The 18375-nt window shown below is 40.7% G+C and overlaps 1 protein-coding gene across 1 annotated transcript in view; it reads left to right on the forward strand.

The window, feature by feature from the left end:
* The window catches only part of MYO3B (myosin IIIB), a gene marked incomplete at its 3' end in the record, with an annotated part of 334099 nt that extends 317315 nt beyond the window's left edge, over nucleotides 1-16784 (forward strand). Inside the window, exons 32-34 of the mRNA XM_084892298.1 lie at nucleotides 15330-15436; nucleotides 15811-15857; nucleotides 16646-16784. Of these exons, the coding sequence (XP_084748424.1) occupies nucleotides 15330-15436; nucleotides 15811-15857; nucleotides 16646-16784 (293 nt within the window). The remainder of the gene's footprint in view (nucleotides 1-15329; nucleotides 15437-15810; nucleotides 15858-16645) is intronic.
* Nucleotides 16785-18375: the final 1591 nt, after the last annotated feature.

The following is an 18375-nucleotide window of genomic DNA, read 5'->3' on the forward strand; positions in this document are numbered from 1 at the left end:
TAGCTCCTGTCAAACCATTAGACAGAGTTTCCTGGACTGGTCCCAACCCTGGTGCCAATGAATAGTCCCTTATGGCTAGGGATTAACCTGGCCATGTGCTACCTGGCCCTACTCTCAAAGAGGAAGGCCGGCTTTGAATATAATATCACTATTCATGTTTGTATTTCCAAGAAGGGGGTCTCCTTTTTTAAAAAAATCCATCTTCACCAGCCTCCTTCCTTCCAGATGGTGCATAGAGCCAAGCCTGTCAGAGACCCTCAGTCTCCTGCTGCCTTTTAATGCTGGTCCTTGATTGCTAATGACCCCCAGCTGGACTGGCTCCCCAACTCATTTAACCCCTCTCTGCTGGGTCCCCGTCTCACGCAGGGTGAGAGGCTGGGAGAGCGGGAAGTAGGGAGGTGCCAACTCAGCCAGGACCTCCCGCTCTGTCAGAGCTGGTGGCGCGTTTCCCGGTGCCACCATGGTGTCCAAGATCGCTCCAGCGGAAAGCTCCTGTTAATATCATCTTCCCTATGTTGTCAGATAAATGCGACCAGGTTTCTGATGGTTCGTATTTTATTTGACAAAAGCCAAGATAATAGAGTCCCTGGAAGAGTGTTTCCTTTGGGGTCCAAGGGTTGAGGACCACTGGTATGAATTCCCTAAAATGTTAGTTTGGAAACTTAAAACTAAGTTGCACTGGAACTATCTTTTAGTCTGATCAAACTTAGTGGTCAGAGGAGCTCCTATGTGTCAGCATACAAAGTCACTGCAAAGAGGCATGAGTGAAAGCAATAAATCATTTCCTTGTCAAGGCCTACGTCACTGTATAACACAGGAGATAACCACTTTCAGATATGCTGGGAACAGCTGCATTTAATTTGGTTAACTTGGTTTGTTTTCTTGTGACATGCTGGATCGTGCTTATAGCTACACTGGTCAAGTAACCCAGAGAAAAGGGATTTAAAAGGTAAAAAAAAAAAAAAAAAAAAAAAAAAAAAAGTTGATGGCATTTTGGCATTTTTTGTTGTTGAAAGATCTTGAGTCTAGCAGAGAGATTTGGGCTTCTTGTGCCCTCTTCATAACAAAATAACCTTTTATTAGAATAAAGGGAAGGGGAGGGCATGAGAGATCATTATTCTGTTTATTGTTTCCACTAGAGGCCCAGTGCACGAAATTCATGAACGGGGTGGGGGGTGTCCCTCAGCCCAGCCTGCACCCTCTCTAATCTGGGACCCCTCGAGGGATGTCTGACTGCCTGTTTAAACCCTGTCCCAGTGGGATCGGGTCCAAACAGGCAGTCGGACATCCCTCTCACAATCCAGGACTGCTGGCTCTCAACTGCTCGCTTGCCTGCCTTCCTGATTGCCCCTAATCGCCTCTGCCTGCCAGCCTGATCACCCCCTAACCACTCCCATGCCAGCCTGATTGATGTCTAACTGCTCCCCTGCCAGCCTATTTGCCCCCAACTTCCCTCTTTTGCTGGCCTGGTCATCCCTAACTGCCCTCCCCTGCAGGGTTGATTGCCCCAACTGCCCTCCCTTGCAGGCCTGTTGCCTCCCAACTGCCCTCCCCTCCTGGCCATCTTGTGTCCAATGGGAAGTCATCTTTGACGACATGAGGGCAGCCATCTTGTGTGTTGGAGTGATGGTCAATTTTCATATTTTTATTATATAGGATTAGATAGGATAGAGGCCTGGTGCATGGGTAGGGGCCAGTTGGTTTGCCCTAAAGAGTGTCCCAGATCAGGATGGGGTTCTCTTGGGGTGTGGGGCAGCCTGGGTGAGGAGCCTGTGTTGGTTTGAAGGCCGGCCATACCCTCCCCCCCTACCAGCGACCCAAGCCGAGGCCCTGGTATCTGGGATTTATTTATCTTCTATAATTGAAACTTTGTAGTCTTAAGCGGAGGCCAAGACAGGCCAGGGCAGGTGGAAAGCTTGGCTTCCTCCATTGCCAGGGAAATCCAAGCCCCCTGCTCTCTCCGTAGCCACAGCCATCTTTGTTGGGTTAATTTGCATACTTGCTCCTGATTGGCTGGTGGGTGTGGCTGGTGGGTGTGGCAGTGGTGAGGTCAATTTGCATATTACTCTTTTATTAGATAGGATAATGGATTTTCATCAACCTCATGTCAGATTATAAGAAAACGGGGCAAATAAATTTAGTGGCTTTGTATGACCTTGAAGAACTAAAATCTAAAGTTTTGATCTGGGCAGAGACCTGAGAACTCACTTTTTTATAAATTGTTACACATTCCCTGAATAGTTGGGACAAATTTAATTTTACTAAAAAAATGTTTTCCAAAAAGAAGCACATGATAGGAAAAATAGCCTTAAAGTAATTATTTTCTATTTAACTTTGTTTTCCCCTGATATTTTCTATTTTATTGCCTTTTTAAAGATTAAAACTGAAAGAACCAGAGTGATCTATTTTTCACCACTAATGCATTGATTACACTTTTGCATCTCATTAGTTTAATACAAACAAAATCATACTTGATATTTCACTGTGGTCTACTATTCACAATCTTTAACGTTTATCACATATACACACTCACATACCTGCCATACATTTGTGCGTGTAATCTCCTCCAAATCAAGACATTCATACTAATGACTGCTCTCTCTACATGTAAAAATATTTTAGAATTTGTGAATTTGGGTGGATGTTGTACAGCTATACAAGACTAACCTGAACATTACAGGTAGGAAATGGCTGAGTAGATGAAGTTAAAAATTCTGTCTGTTCGTCTGTCAATTACCTAATGACGCAGAAGAAGTTTCAGATTAGTCTCCCTTGAGCAGTATTGATCTTAGAATGAATTGTGTTAGAACAAGTTTCTGTGTCATTTTGGAGAACTTTTCCCCCTGAATCCTGAGTGCATTTTGATTGGTCTCTTTAAATTCCAACAAGCCAGTAAGGTCAAATGGCATTTATGTCCAATTTGCAGATGGGGCACTAAGCGTTCTGAACTCTGTTGTCATAGTATCATAAAGTTGGAAGAAACCTTAAGGAGCCCCTTTGCTTGCTTTCACATTGATTTCATGCACAAACTTCCATCAGACTCACCTCTCATTGCACCCAGACACTCACAATTGGGAAGGAACATGACTCCTAAGAGAATAGCTCAGTATCTCCGGGTAAGAACACGTTAATGTACCACACCACCACCCTCTTTTGAAAAATCATGGCGTTAGTCCAAGCCCCTTGTTTTAAAATATGGCAGCCCAGAGGAGTAAACAAGCCACCTAAGGTCACACCAATGTTCCAGAACTATGCTAGGGCCTTCTGACCCCAAGAACAGGGCTCATTTCACTACAACTTCCAGCCCTTTACACACTAACAACAGGAACGGGAAAAGGTCCCCAACTCGGAGAGCAAAGCATTGCTGGGAATGAATGCCCCAGGATCTCTTGTCACAAGGAATAAAGACCCCGTCACAGTTAGTTTAGTAAAACTAGCACTATCTGGTGTCCCATATCCTCAAGCACTTAAAAAGTCGTTTCAATCTTCAAAGGCATTCTTTCGTTCCATTTTTATCTGCTTTTACCGGGGACATTGTTTCCAAGCTCTCAAGTAGTTCACTAGGTGATTTGCATCTCATTAGGAGCTCCCAAAATGACTTCTTTCAGCCTGCTGCCTGGTGTTGTGGGTCTGCTCAGCATCAGACCTGGGGCTTAGATTTTTCATGTGGACATTTTTGGAAAAGCTGAATTAATGATGTTTTCCCACTGGGTGCAATTTGGGTGGCCATTTAGGCCTTAATTCTTGCCTCCTTACGGGGCTGACGTAAGGGAACAGCCATTATTGGAGAGATTATAGATGAAGTAGACAGAGAGAGAAAGAGAGAGAGAGAGAGAGAGAGAGAGAGAGAGAGAGAGAGGCACACCGAGAGGCACACCCTGGCCAAGTAGCTCAGTTGGTTAGAGCATTGTCTCCATATGCCAAATTTGTGGTTCGATCCCCAGTCAGGACACATAAGAACCAACTAATGAATGAGTAAATAAGTGGAACAACAAATTTCTCTCTCCCTCTCTCCTCTCTCTCTCTCTCTCTCTCTCTCTCTCTCTCTCTCTCTCTCTGTAAATATATATATATATATATATATATATATATATATATATATATATATATATATATTAACATCTATCCTTCCCAAAGATAAAGAAACTACATAGAATGGAAATTATAGGCCAATATCCCTGGTTAACATAGATGCAAAATCCTCAACAAAGTATAGTAAACCAAGTTTAGCAATACATTAAAAGATAGGGATGTCCACTTTCACTGCTCTTATTCAATATAGTATTGAAAGCCATAGCCACAGCAATCAGATGAGAAGAAGAAATAAAAGGCATTCAAATTGGAAAAAAATAAAACTCTCATTATTTGCAGAGTCTGATACTATATATAGAGAACCCTAAAGTTTTCACACAAAAAACTACTAGAAATGATAAATGAATTCAGTAAAGTAGCAGGATACAAAATTAATATCCAGAAATCAGTTGCATTTTTATGCACCAATAATGAACTATCATAAAGTGTAACTAGAAAAAATCCTATTTATAATTACATCAATAAAAGAAGATACCTAGGAATAAATTTAACCTAAGATGTAAAAGACCTATACTTAGAAAATTATAAGAAAAAAACAGAAGAAGATACAAGTGGAAGTATATACCATGCCCATAAATAGGAAGAATTAACATCATTAAAATGTCTATGCTACCAAAGCAATCTATAGCTTCAATGCAAATGCCTATCAAAATACCAATGATGTAATTCACATACTAGAACAAATAGTCCAAAAATTTATATGTAACCACAAAATACCCAAAATAGCTACAGCAATCTTGAAAAAGAAAAAAAGAGTTGGAGGAATCATGCTACATGATATCAAACTATTCTATAAGGCCATAGTACTCAAAACAGCATGATACTAGCATAAAAGCAGACATATAGATCAATGAAACAGAATGGAGAACCCAGAAATAAACTCACACCTTCATGGTCAATATTAATGCAATATTGACCATGAAGGTGTGAGTTTATTGACCATGAAGATGTTAGTTAATTTATGGGTTCTCAGGGTATTATGCTAAGTGAAAAAGGGTATTATGCTAAGTGAAATAATCTATTCAAAGAAAGACAAATAACATATGATTTCACTTATAATTGGAATATAAAGAACAAAACAGAAACAGATTTATAGATACAGAGAACAGACTGATGGTTGCCAGAGGGGAGGGCATTAGGGGGACTGAGTGAAAAAAGGTGAAGAGATTGAGAACTACTGATTGGTGGTTACAAAATAGTCACAGGGATATAAAGTACAGCATAGAGAATATATTCAATAATGTTGTAATAACTATGTATGGTGCCAGATAGGTACTAGAAATAGTAAGGAAAACACTTTATAAAGTATACTAGAGGCCCGGCGCACGAAATTTGTGCATGGGTATGGTCCCTAGGCCTGGCCTGCAATCAGGGCCATCTTCTCTGGCTGCCCGCAGCCAGCCCCAGTTCGCCATCGGGTGATCAGAGCCTGCCAGCTGGGGAAAGGGACCAAGAGGTGATCAGGTGATCAGTGTGACTCATAGTGACTGGTTGAGTGGTTGTTCTGGTCGTTTTGCCATTAGGGTCAATTTGCATAGTACCCTTTTATTATAAAGGATAGAGACCTGGTGCATGGGTGGGAGCCGGCCAGCTTGCCCTGATGGGGGCCCCAGATCGGGGTATGGGTCCCCACTGTGATAGAGGCCTGGTGCAGGGCTTGGCTGGGGTAAGAGGCCACAGGCAGTTTTCAAACTGGCCACACCCCCAATTAAGGTGGGGGTCCCTGCTGGGGCCACAGTTGTTCTAGTCTCTGGTGGTTCTAGTCATTCTGCCATTTTGGTCACTGGGCTTTTATTATATAGGATGATTGTCTAACCACTATGTTGTACTCTTGAAACTAAAACAAAATAATATTGAATATAGACTGTAATTGAAATATAATTTTTGTGGGGTTTTGTTTTTTGCTGATCCTCACCTGAGGATATTTCTCCCATTGATTTTTTTAGAAATAGGAAGAGAGGAAGGGAAAAGGGGGGAGAGTGAAAGAGAGAGGGGCGGGGGAGGGGAGAAGGGAGGGAGAGAGGAAGAAACATCAATGTGAGAGAGACACATCAATTTGTTACCTCCTACATGCAGCCCTACCAGGGCCAGGGATCAAACCTGCAACCAAGGTATGTGCCCTTGATGGGAATCAAACCAGCAACCCTTTGGTCCATGGGCCGATGCTATAACACTGAACAACCAACCAAGGCAAAAAATTAAATTTAAAAAAAAATAGCTTCTAGAAGCAGAGAGAGAGAGCATAATGCAAATCTTCTGAGTATTATGCACAGTTAAAGCAAACAAAAGAAAAAGAAAACCCATGGCAAACCATTGCTGATTCTGTATAACTGACTCTAACCTTCTGCCTTTTGAGCATTTTCAACTGGTTCCAACCTCCTGAGATCCCAAAGTTTTTGCCTTGCATTTGGGTATTGCTTTAAAGAGAGTCCCACTTGGTGAGAATTGATTTTCAGCTTTGACTTCCATTTATATAGCAAAACCCCCAGAACAGCTCTGAGCAACGTCATACCCCTGGAAACCAGAGATAATGTTTCCATCCTCAGCAAAGTTGTTCTCTTGGAAAAGGAGAAATTTTCCCAATGTCCAGAGAAATTAGTCTCTGCTTTGGGTTCAAGCCATTTAATACAGTTTCCTGAACAAAGCAAATACCTGGCGATACCAGGAGCCCTACTGGGGATGCTTGCCCTTCCCAGAATTCCTTCTGCCCAATCAAAACATCTCAGATCCTGCCGAAACCGATTTGGCTCAGTGGATAAAGCATTAGCCTGTGGACTAAAAGGTCCCAGGTTCCATTCCGGTCAAGGGCATGTACCTTGGTTGAGGGCACATCCCCAGTGGGGGGTGTGCAAGAGGCAGCTGATCGATGATTCTCTCTCATCGATGTTTCTGACTCTCTATCCCTTTCTCTTCCTCTCTGTAAAAAAATCAATAAAATATATATTTTTTTTAAATCTCTGATTCTATGCTAGCTTTTCAAGATGGCAGCTAGCTACTTTGCCAAACCAACCCAAATTCTTAGGAAAGGGTTAAGTCCCTGGGGGTTTTTTTTATCCTGGCTATAGATTAAAATCATCTGGAAGAGGGGAGGAGGAGCTCTTTTTCAGCAATAGCAATGCCAGAGCCATACCCCTGACCAATTGCATTAGGATCTCCAACGGTGAGGCCAAAGCATCTGTATTTTTAAAAAGATGCATTTTCAAGTGATTCTGATCTGCACTCAGGGTGGGGAATCACTCTCATATAACCAGAATTACAACCCTTCGGAGCACCTGCTCTGCCTTAGGCACCATGTTTTTCTCTTATGTACATTACCTGTCATCCTCACTACAACCCTACTTGAATGATCATCATCACCAAGATCACAACGCTAAGTGCTAGAGGGATATTCATACTCATTGCTTTCTGACATATTTCTCAACATGTGGGACATGGGCCATTGATGGTTTTCAAGTTGATTAAAAATAGTGTGTGGCCGAAACCGGTTTGGCTCAATGGATAGAGCGTCGGCCTGCGGACTGAAAGGTCCCGGGTTTGATTCCGGTCAAGGGCATGTACATTGGTTACGGGCACATCCCCGGTGGGGGATGTGCAGGAGGCGGCTGGTCGATGTTTCTCTCTCATCGATGTTTCTAGCTCTCTGTCCCTTTCTCTTCCTCTCTGTAAAATACCAATAAAATATATTTATTTTTTTTTAAATAATCAAAGATCAAACCATTATCAGTGGAAGTAGAGTTCTTGGGGTACCACAAGGAAAGGAATTTCCTGCAGTCTCCACCAGAGGATGGCGTTTCATGGAAAGCTTTATTGATGATGGAAAATCAAGAGGGTTCCCCTCCAACGTCCTATCTCCGTCTGTCCCTCCATGAAAAAGGTCCCATCTTGTCTTCAGCGAGGCCAGAATAAAAACCAGTGTCCAGAGTTTCTGTTCCATATTACAGTCCAGCCCAGCATCTGACTAGTTTAGCTTGTGTTCCCAGCTACAGCCCATTGCATGTGAGGTCTGCACAGCATGGCCATGGGCCAAGCGGTTGCTTAAAGCCTTATGCCTCCGGAGAGAGAAGAGGTGAGTACACAGGTGAGTGCAAGTCACGGAGCAAGAGAGCAAGCGCCAACAAGAATGCAAGAGAAAGGGATCTCTTGTCTGGGGATTTTAACCTTCAAAGATTTTCAGGCTTGCATTGGGGTCCTAGCCAATTTATTGTTCCACAGCCTGGACTGACAGGCAAGCACCTTCCCTTGATCACCGGCCCCCAACTTTACCGCGCATGTGCCTATCTCCCTTTGCTGGATCCCTCCAGCAGTGATCTGCAGGGAATGGAGGTGGTTCCCTGGGGAGCGTGAGGTTACAGCTTCCTGGTGAAGCTGCCCAAATGACCATGCTGACAATGTCTGACTCCCCTTTGCTCTCATCCTGTTATCAATACTAATAAACTAGCTAATTACGATGATAACAAAACTATGCATATATTCCTAAAGGTATTACTTATTATAGAAAAACATTGCCTCAAATAGGAAATTATATAAATTAATCATGGATCGTCTATTAAATGAAATACCATGCAACAATTAGAAATGATGCCAGAATAATCTGGAATACAGATAAGAAACTTGTTCCAACACTTGCTCTAGTGTGAGGTTGGGATAAGGAGATAGGACAAAAGATGGACTTTTCACTGCTTAACTTATTTGTGCATTGTATTCACTCATTGTGTTTTAAAAATACCAACTATACTTTAAAATTTTTTTAAATTTTAAATAGTAAAAGAAAGATACTATTTTTAAAGTAGGTTAATATGGAAAAATGTGTATGACTCTATTGTTAAGTGGGAGAAGCAGTAACAAATTACTGTAGGTGGATACTGATATTTGCGGGGAATGGGAATGTTAAAAGAAGTGAATGCATATTCCCAGAAAAAATATCGAAAGGATAAAATACTAGTGAACTTCCTTTTTAAGAGGCTGACTTTATCTCCCTCCTTGTTAGACTACAGGTTCTCCAGGTGTGTTCCAGGCTAGAAAAGGCCCTCTTCCTGTGGGAAGCCTTGGCAATAATAGCCCACCTTACAGAAGCAAAGAGGAGGCTACATAGATGGGGCAGATCTTACCAAGAATGAGGAACAGTTACCATTCATTCGTTCATTTTTTGAGTGTGTGCCAAACCCTGAACTATATAACTCTGCCATCTTCCACGGGTACTGATTTAACTCAGGGATGTTTTCTTTGTAGCAGTTTTACAATTTTGAAGGAGATTGTTCACGACGTAACATGGCAACTGGGGAAATGTGTAGCCTTCCTTTCATCTTAGAAAGGGAGATCTGAATTACATGCACCTCAAGAGAAAAGTCTCTCTTCTGGTTGTGTTTGTGTGTTTTACAAAAACCCGCTGAACTCCTCAGTCCCTCCTGAAGTTAGACATGGAAAGGTAACAAAACTTGTAAGAACATCTCAGTAAAAGAACAAGCATCATTATAGATGGCCTAGACCTTGGGATTTAGAATCAAAAGGCCTGAGTTCTAGCCCTGGCTCTGAAGGGAGACTGGCAGAGGGGCCAAGCTCCCTGGGCCTCAGACCCCTCAGGTGGAAAAGCAAGCGTCTTTTGTCAGTAGGATGTTGGGAAACCTGAATTCTCAGTTGGACTGACCTGCGGTCTCCTGAATTTCTCTGTGCCTCTGCTATCTCTATGGGTTAACAAATGAGATGAAATAAAGAAAAAGATACTTTGCAAAATGAGATTTGCTACATATAAATGAAGTGGTAAAGAGAAGAAGCACATAGCTGGAAAAGACAGGTCCTCTCATTGGAAGTGATTCCTTTTTTTTTTTAATATCTTTTTATTGATTTCAAAGAGGAAGAAAGAGTGAGATAGAAATATCCATGATGAGAGAGAATCATGGATCCACTGCCTCCTGCACGTCCCCCACTGGGGATCGAGCCCACAACCGGGGCATGTGCCCTTGACCGGAATCATACCTGTTTTTTTTTCTTTCAGTTCTCAGGCCAATGCTCTATTTACTGAGCCAAACTGGCTAGGGTTGGAAGCTATTTCATGTAAGCGTCCACTGTACCATGTAGCACGGTCAACCATCATTAAGGAGAGAGATCATTCAGCTGGCAGCTGGGCTACTGTCCCTTCCAACTGACCTGAGAACTTTGGTCAGAGAAATGCTGTACCTCCCCTTAGGCACAGAGTTACAGAGCTCTATACATTAGTCACATAATTCCAAATCTACTTAAATTCCCACCATGGGGGGGGGGGGCATATCTCATAACTCCATTTGGGATTTGCTATCTGTAAATCTAAAACACTCTGTTTGCTTCAAGGAGATGTTTTACTTAGCAAGTGACTCTGAGAACGCCTCACCCACAAATGGCAACCAGATTGCAGTCATACTACTCAGGACGTACCCATGCCTGGTGAGGCCTCCAGGGAAGGCGCAAAGGACTATAGCTCTCTTAGTGTGCTCTTTCCCAAGAACCCCACTCACTGCCTGTCCATTCCTCAGGGGCCTGGAAACCATACTTCCCCACCAGGATAGCCCGACTGTATGCCCCATCCTGCTCTCCATTGTGGCTCTTCCTGCACTGTAATCCTGCTAGGAAATTTACCAGAACTGGCACATCTGTAGTGAATGATGACAAGAGAAACACTAAGTGTCCGGGGACAATGTTGGGAAGAGCATTTATAGCCATAACTCAGCAGGTCAAATAGAGTAGAGGAAGTCATTTCCTTCTTCATCTCAGACCTTAGGGGAGAACAGAATGCCTCCACTATGACTTAAATTGTGCCTGAATTAAGTTTGCTGGATATAAGGGCGAGGGCGGTGGGGGAAGTACCCAGCTAGATTTGAATTTCAGATGATCAGCCAACCACTTCTTAATATAAGTATGTCCCAAATATTACAAAGGATGTACTTACATTTAAAAAGTATTGGTTATCTGGAATTCAAATTTAACTGAGTGCCCTGGCAACTCTAGCTTGGATATTCAATAATGAAAACTGAAATGTTAAATTTCCAAACCAGTTGTTTGAAGTTATGTTATAAAGCCATCAATTGAATTCAGCTATCTGTCTCTCACCAAGGCCTTGGCCCACTGTGCAGCTACAATGCGTGATGATTTCGGATTAGAGAGGAAGGAGTATGCATTTCCCACACTCCTGAAACTCCAGTCAGATTTCTCCCCTTTTCTGGCAGATTCATCTCGTTTCCTATGAGGTTCTGTGACAACTCGAAAGAGAAAGATGTCCAAGGTCTCAAATATGAAATCAGACTGTGCTGGATGGGAGAGTACAGGGAGTCTTGTAACCAAAAGAGACCTCTGTTCAATACAAACTGGTGTTCGTGACAAATATACTTTCAAGAAGCACCATAGGGAGGTACCCTCATGGATTACCAACTGGAGAGATGGCTCAGCTTACAAACATGTAAGGTGGAAATCAGCCACTTTCAGAATATGAACTTAATTGTCTTCAAAGTAAATGATGGATATTCTAATGTGTATCTTCAAACTGGGATTGCCCATTTTATCTACAAAAACTAGTCAGCTAAATTAGGTCATTGCCAGATAGCCATACTGTTTTGTAATCATAAGCAAACTGGCTCTACAGCTGACAGGGGTTCAGGCTTCCATTCTGACACTTACAGACTAGGCTTTCTTACCTATAGTTTCTTCATCTTTTGAAAGAAGAATTTTTGTTCTACATGCCTCATTGATTTTTGTTTATATTTCAACTTTTTTATTTTTTTATTTTGTTTTTTTATTGATTTTCGTGAGATAGAAGAAGGGAGTAGGGAGAGAGAGATAGAAACATTGATTGGTTGCCTCCTACATGCCCCCTACTGGGAATCCAGCAGCAGCCTGGACATGTGCCCTCCCAGGAACCAAACTAGTGACTTTTTAATGCATAGGTCGACATTCAATCACTGAGCCATACGGTTTGGGCTGTTTTTAAAATTTTATTAGAAAAATCATAATAAACTTTTCAATGTGCATACATATTTTGGTTTAATCAATGCACAATATGCTATTTGTGTTTTGCTTCTTTTTCTGGATTTTGAACTTTCATCTATCAGCACCAATCCCATATTTACTATCCTTATTGATATCTTCATGGTATGATATAATATTTACATCTTGAAGTTAACTTCTCCCCAATTATTAAATACTTATGTTTCTAGCTTTTTTCCTACTTCAAAAAGTGCTGTCATATCCATTTTCAAACAGATCCTCTTTTTTTCATTTTTGGTGTAACTTATTGCAACATGTTCAGCTTTTGTTATTTTTTGTCAAGTTGTATTTCAGAGGAGATGGAACTCTGGGCCAGTGTACCTGAGGCCTCTTCCACAAGATCTTTTGACCTTTTGGTTTATCCTAATTAATAGAAAGGCAATAGTAATTATTTTAATTAAAGCTCTGGCTGAACATTTTTCAATGTATTTTTTCATAATTGCATTTCAAATATATATGAATACGCCTGTATTTCTTTTGATTTAGTCTTTCCACATTCTGGATTGTAGACTTTTGTGTGTGTATATATATATATATTTTTCATTGTTTTTATCTTTCTGTTGCAGTTCCTCTCATCTTAGTTTTGTTACTATCCATCATATAAAATAATTTACTTCAATATAATCAAACCTCCTTGTCACTATCGTCTTCCACAGTTTAAAAAAAAAGTATATTTCATTTCCTTCTAAGATTTTTATGGGAATGTTTAAAATGTTTAACTGTATATCTCATCTGGAATTTATTATGATCTGTGAGAATCAGGAGGTATATTAAGAAAAGTAAAAAATTTAGAAATTAAAAAAAATGAAACTAATTTCTGTCTACCAGCATTAGCTTATGGCCTTAAACAAGTCACTTATATCTTCTAATTCAATGTTCTCTACTAGACTGAAGGCAAGGACCTTGTCTTATTTCTCTTTATCTTCCCCACAATATCCAGCAAAGTACCTTACATTTAGGATAAATGTGATAAGGTTTGTATTTAAGTTATATTTTTTGCATATTGCTATCAAATTGTTCTAATAGCACTCATTGAATAAGGATTCATATTCCAATTATTTATTTGGTTGTTTATAATTGGTCATGTATCAATGACACTCAGATTTGCCCCAATGGCAAAGCACCTAAGAGTTGTAGCACTCTGCAAAACATCTGAAATATGGCGATATTAAAGTTAAAATAATGAAAATTAAAATGTGATGCTAAATCAGACACCAGCTTACACTACTTTCTGGTATAGTATAGACATCATATGATCAGACACCAGCTGTTTTTAATTTATGGGAGAAATTTTCAAATTGAGAAAATTCTATCCAATAATTTAATTCCTCCTAATAATCAGGTAAAGAAAATCTACTGTGGAACAACAAGTTGTTCAAGAGCAAAGTTGAAAACCACATCTTACATTGGGCATTCCCGGTTGAGAATATAAATATAAATACTCTGATCAAGTATAAACACTATATAAATATAAAGTTCAGTAAACCTAGCTGAACCCCAAAAGTCTTTAAGATTAGTCTTTTTAGTTGACCAGTTTGGGATTCCTACATAAGAAAATCTAAAGGAGATTCATGTTAGATCTCCAGTGCATGCTCACACCAGCAAGCTTAACTCTAGATGCTTCTGTTTATCAAGTTATAAATCAGAAGAGAAAACACAAAAGGACCTCACAACCTCATGTTCTACCATAGTAAAGACTATGGATTTTGCAAAACAAACAAGAGGTGGGTATGTTGGAACTTTCAGAGAGGGGAAAAAAGAAAAGAAAAAGAAAAAAACACATTTCAATTCTGGATTCCTTGTACTCTGAAGATGATACTAGTGTAAGGGGCTGGAGTCCTGTCTTCTACACAATGTTCCTGGAGATAAGGCTACTGGACCCTTCTGCCAGGAGCATCACTTGGCTATGCTAATTAATATTTTTTTCATGGAGCTTACTTTTACTGAGACATTTTAACTTTAAAAGAAAAAATGTTTTGTTAAGAAAGATAATGATGCTGTTGTTTGTTGTTATTTTACTGCTAGAACAGGAATTAAGGATCTAGGGTTGGGTTCCCACTCTGCCACTTGATATGGGATGAGTCATTCAACATTTGTAGACCTCAGTTTTCTTTTATGGGAGGAAAAAAAAAAGAGTGTTTAGAATGGACAGTTTATAAAATCCTATATCTTTCCAATAGTCTTGTTCAAATATAAATATGTTCCAATTCAAGAAAAATAAAGATGCAAGACTTCCTACTTCAGAACTGATAATCCACTATTCATCATGGTCCTTGCTGAGTCATTCTTCACTTAGAAATTCCCCCTAAATTTTCTTAAATAGTAGGAATCTCTAGTGAAGTCAAACTGTGATTACAAATCTCCAACTCTTTTTTGTGAATAATTGGTTTATGATATACACTGGGTCTGTGAAAATGATATCTCTTCTTTAGACTATGACATTTGTGAACAAGATTCTACAGCGGTTGTGTGTATGCTGACAAGAAGTTAGAACTGCTGAACGCTGCTTTAGATATAGTGCCAAAAAGACAGCCGATTCCACAAAAATCATCTGCCTGAAAGGGAAATAAATCATGACCTCATTGCACACGTGGTTTCTTAGCCTCCAGGGCACTCTTGGTCCAGGATTCTGAAATTAGGACTAAGACAAAGAGACTGACTGCTCCATGAAATAGGGCAAGCATCCTTTCCCCTTCTCCCTTGCACTACCTCCAGAGACTGCACGGATCAATGCATTGTTCAAAGCATTTCAGTAAATACCAGCTCAACCATTTTCCTACAAAATGCACCCCACCGAAAAGTTTGTTTCTCCTCTACTCACAAGTGTGTGTGCTCCAGATGTCTTTGAACTCTCACTGTTGGATGTGGTGCAAACCACCCCAGATTGCCTTCATTGTCCTGAGTTATCTCACTAAGGGCACTTTCTACTCTGCAAAGGCTGCTCACCAATCTCTCCTTCACCAGCTTGCTTTATGTCACTCTTGACTGCTGATTCAGATAAAAGAGATGAAGGCAAAGTTACAGACAGTATCTCTTGTTTACACTTAGCAACCTCTGTGTGTTTGTTTTTTTAGGATAATATTTCTCTTAATGATAGCACAGCTCTATCATGCCCATTAAAATGAGACACAGTTCCTGCTAAGTGCATTTATGTGAAGAGAAATGTTTCACTGAATTTTCCCAAAACCCCGGATGGTGTACAGTAAAGTTTTGCTACCTTGTTGCAGGTTCAGAAAACAGTCTTGCACAGAAGCAGCGAACACCTCGCCGAAGATGTCAGCAACCCAAAATGCTGAGTAGCCCTGAGGACACCATGTACTATAACCAGTTAAATGTGAGTTCAAAGTGGCCATAAAGCTGTTTCACCGGCTTTGTTTCCAGTTAATAATTCTGTTATTAATACCTGTTCCAGCCCCTCCAGCCCCACCCCCACCCTCTTATGCTCTCGTCTTGAACATGTGCTTAGGCTCTTTATCTGTTGCTTTCATGTCAGGATGTCTGCCTTCACGGTGAATAATTGATGTGGTTTATCAAAGACGAGCAAGATGCATGCTTCATCAGGCTCACTTGAGCCCTTTGATCAAAAAAATTATGCTGTGACTTCTGATATTATCAGCATCTGCTTGCATTCAACACAAAATCACTTTGAATTAAAAATTAACGACTTGCTGCTTTGCTTTGACTGTGTGTTCTTGGCCCTCTCCACAGGGGACTCTAGAATATCAAGGGAGCAAGAGGAAGCCAAGAAAACTTGGGTAAATATCTGTCTTCTTAGTTCTAAGCAACTGTAAACAGAAGGGGTCCTTTGTGATATTACAGAAAATGCAAAACTTTCCTGAGAGGCTTCTAAAAATGTGCAATGGGTATAGCCCCGCTCTTGTTGACACTGGAGACTACTTTTCACAGTAGCAAGTGTACAGAACTTGAATCCATTCTGTCTGAAAAGGCTGGAATTTCCATCGAAAGGCAAATATTATTTCTCAGGGAATTGTACTTTCCCCATACGTGGAGACGTGGTGCGTTGTATAAAACTCTCCCACACACAAGATCACTCTACACAGGGCAAATAGGTGGCTTCCCCTACAGTTCCCTACCCCTGGGCCTTAAAGGTACAGGAAAATATCCTCCAGTAGTTCGACAGAAGATTCTAAGGAGTTTGAGCTCATTTAATTGTTAGCATCTCAGTTGAGAATAAGGATGAGGTACCAGTTTAAGAACTGGAAGAGGTCAGGAGGGGAACTTGCTCACCTGAAGGAAAGCAGGTGGAGAAAGGCCAGGTAATTCACATACATCAAGTTGCAATAAGGTCACCATTTCCAAACACCACTAACTTGGGCCATTATCCGAGTGTGACTCAGAGGTGGAAGGCTTTGTGTATCAGACCCCAGTTCCTCTGTGCTGTGGGAGTCTGGACTACTCTGAGTTATCCTTCTCCTATCCTTCTCCTATCCCAGCCCCTGTTCCAAGCACTCAAACAACTTCAGGTGCCCCAGAGATGGCCGTGGCATTTCTTTTTCTACCGAAACTCTTTTCTTTGTTGCAGCCAAGTCAAAGTGCTCGACGGTGAAGACGAATATTACAAATCTCTGTCACCCGTGGACTCGACCCCTGAGGAAGGCAACGCAGCCCACCCTTTCTTTTTTTTCTCGTCCTCAAAAGGAGCATCTGCTGCTCAGCACTGAGCTGTCCTTCCTGTGCCTCCAGTCTGTTGAGGGGTAAGCACAATCATGGTAATTGACAGCTTGTCATTTAAAAAGAAAGCCCTACAATGGGGTCACTTACTGAACAATTTGCAGATTCTTAACCATTTTCTCCTACCTCCATCACCTTCCCCACATCTGCTCTGCAGCTTGATCTGAGTAATCCCTTCTTTTCTCAAAGTAGGAGTCTCTTGGGGACACCAAGTGCACCTCCACTGCAGTAATAACCACCATTCAAGCCCCCATCTGAAAGGGTAACAATCTCACCATCAGCCAACTGTGGACACTGATCATATTTCTTTATTTTTTTCCTACCACATCCTTCCATGCAGAATCTGCCTCTGTGAACATCCAGAGGTTCCTTGCCTCCTCGGCTCTCCACAGCATCCCTTCCCCTTTGCTGGTCTTTCTATCCTGCCTGCCTCTCCCCAGGGGCAGGGCTCTGTTGCTGAGGGTTTCCATGCTGGCAGAGTATACCCAAGGTCTCCTAGGCCTGTATAATGTTTTGTGTATTTAGGGAGAGAGCCCTAAATTTTTTAGATTCTTCCTATAAGGCAAATGAACTCCTTTCTTGCTTGTTATTAGGGCAACAAAGCCTTTGCCTCTTTACTCCTTGTCAAGACACCCCCATCACCAGCAATAAAAGAAAGGAGTGAGTTGGAAAGAATCTTTGGACCTGTCAGAGTCCATGTCACATGGTTTTGTAACTTCCCATCTCTGGTCGGCTGTCTGCAGGAATCATCCTCTCTCGTTCATCTCTGCGTGCACAGATCGCATACAGTGCCTGGCACAGAGTGGACGTCCAGTTAATGCCCACCCTCGACTGAGTAGAAAGACCTTGCTATACAAACATATCTGATAGAAAAGTTACTTTCAATTATATGTTATATGTGATTAATCACTTTTATTATCCCGTAAGTTCTGATTTTTTGTTCAAGGTTGGACTAGTCTTATTGTAATGATGTTATATTACACATTATAATACTCAATATGATTCAACAGGCAAAACAATATGTGAGATTTCTGTGTGATGTAAAAAACCCACAAAACCCTTTCCTTAGAACAAATATTCTCAATGTGGTTTTTTTTGTTTGTTTATTTGTTTGTTTGTTTACATGGCAGATAGTACACATGGGAATACTCAGATTCTGAGAAAAATAAACTTGAGGCAATAGGAAAAAGAGCTTTTTAGAATTTTAAAGGGAAGAGTTTTAATAAGCATTTTACAAATATAAATAATAAAATAAGGCATTTAAAGATTTCAGAAATTGTAAATTTTACAAGAAAAAGAAAGCCATTAATTCAGTAGTCAAACTTTACTTTTTAAAAACAGTCAATTTTTTTCCCAGACCTTCACCCCAAAGGTAATGTTGTTAAGGCATGTGAGTAGAGCAGAAGAAACACAAATGACCATCATTTTATTGTTTAAAAATTTTATATATATATATATATTAGCATTATTATTAATATAAGTATTTTTTGGAAATTTCACTTTTATCATTGATTTGTCTACTTTTGATTTGCTAATATTAGCTGCTTTTCAGTCTGTTGAATAGAAATGTTCACAACTTCC

Source organism: Pipistrellus hanaki, assembly GCF_964339955.1.
Source record: "Pipistrellus hanaki genome assembly, chromosome: 8".
In the NCBI taxonomy this organism is placed as follows: domain Eukaryota; kingdom Metazoa; phylum Chordata; class Mammalia; order Chiroptera; family Vespertilionidae; genus Pipistrellus; species Pipistrellus hanaki.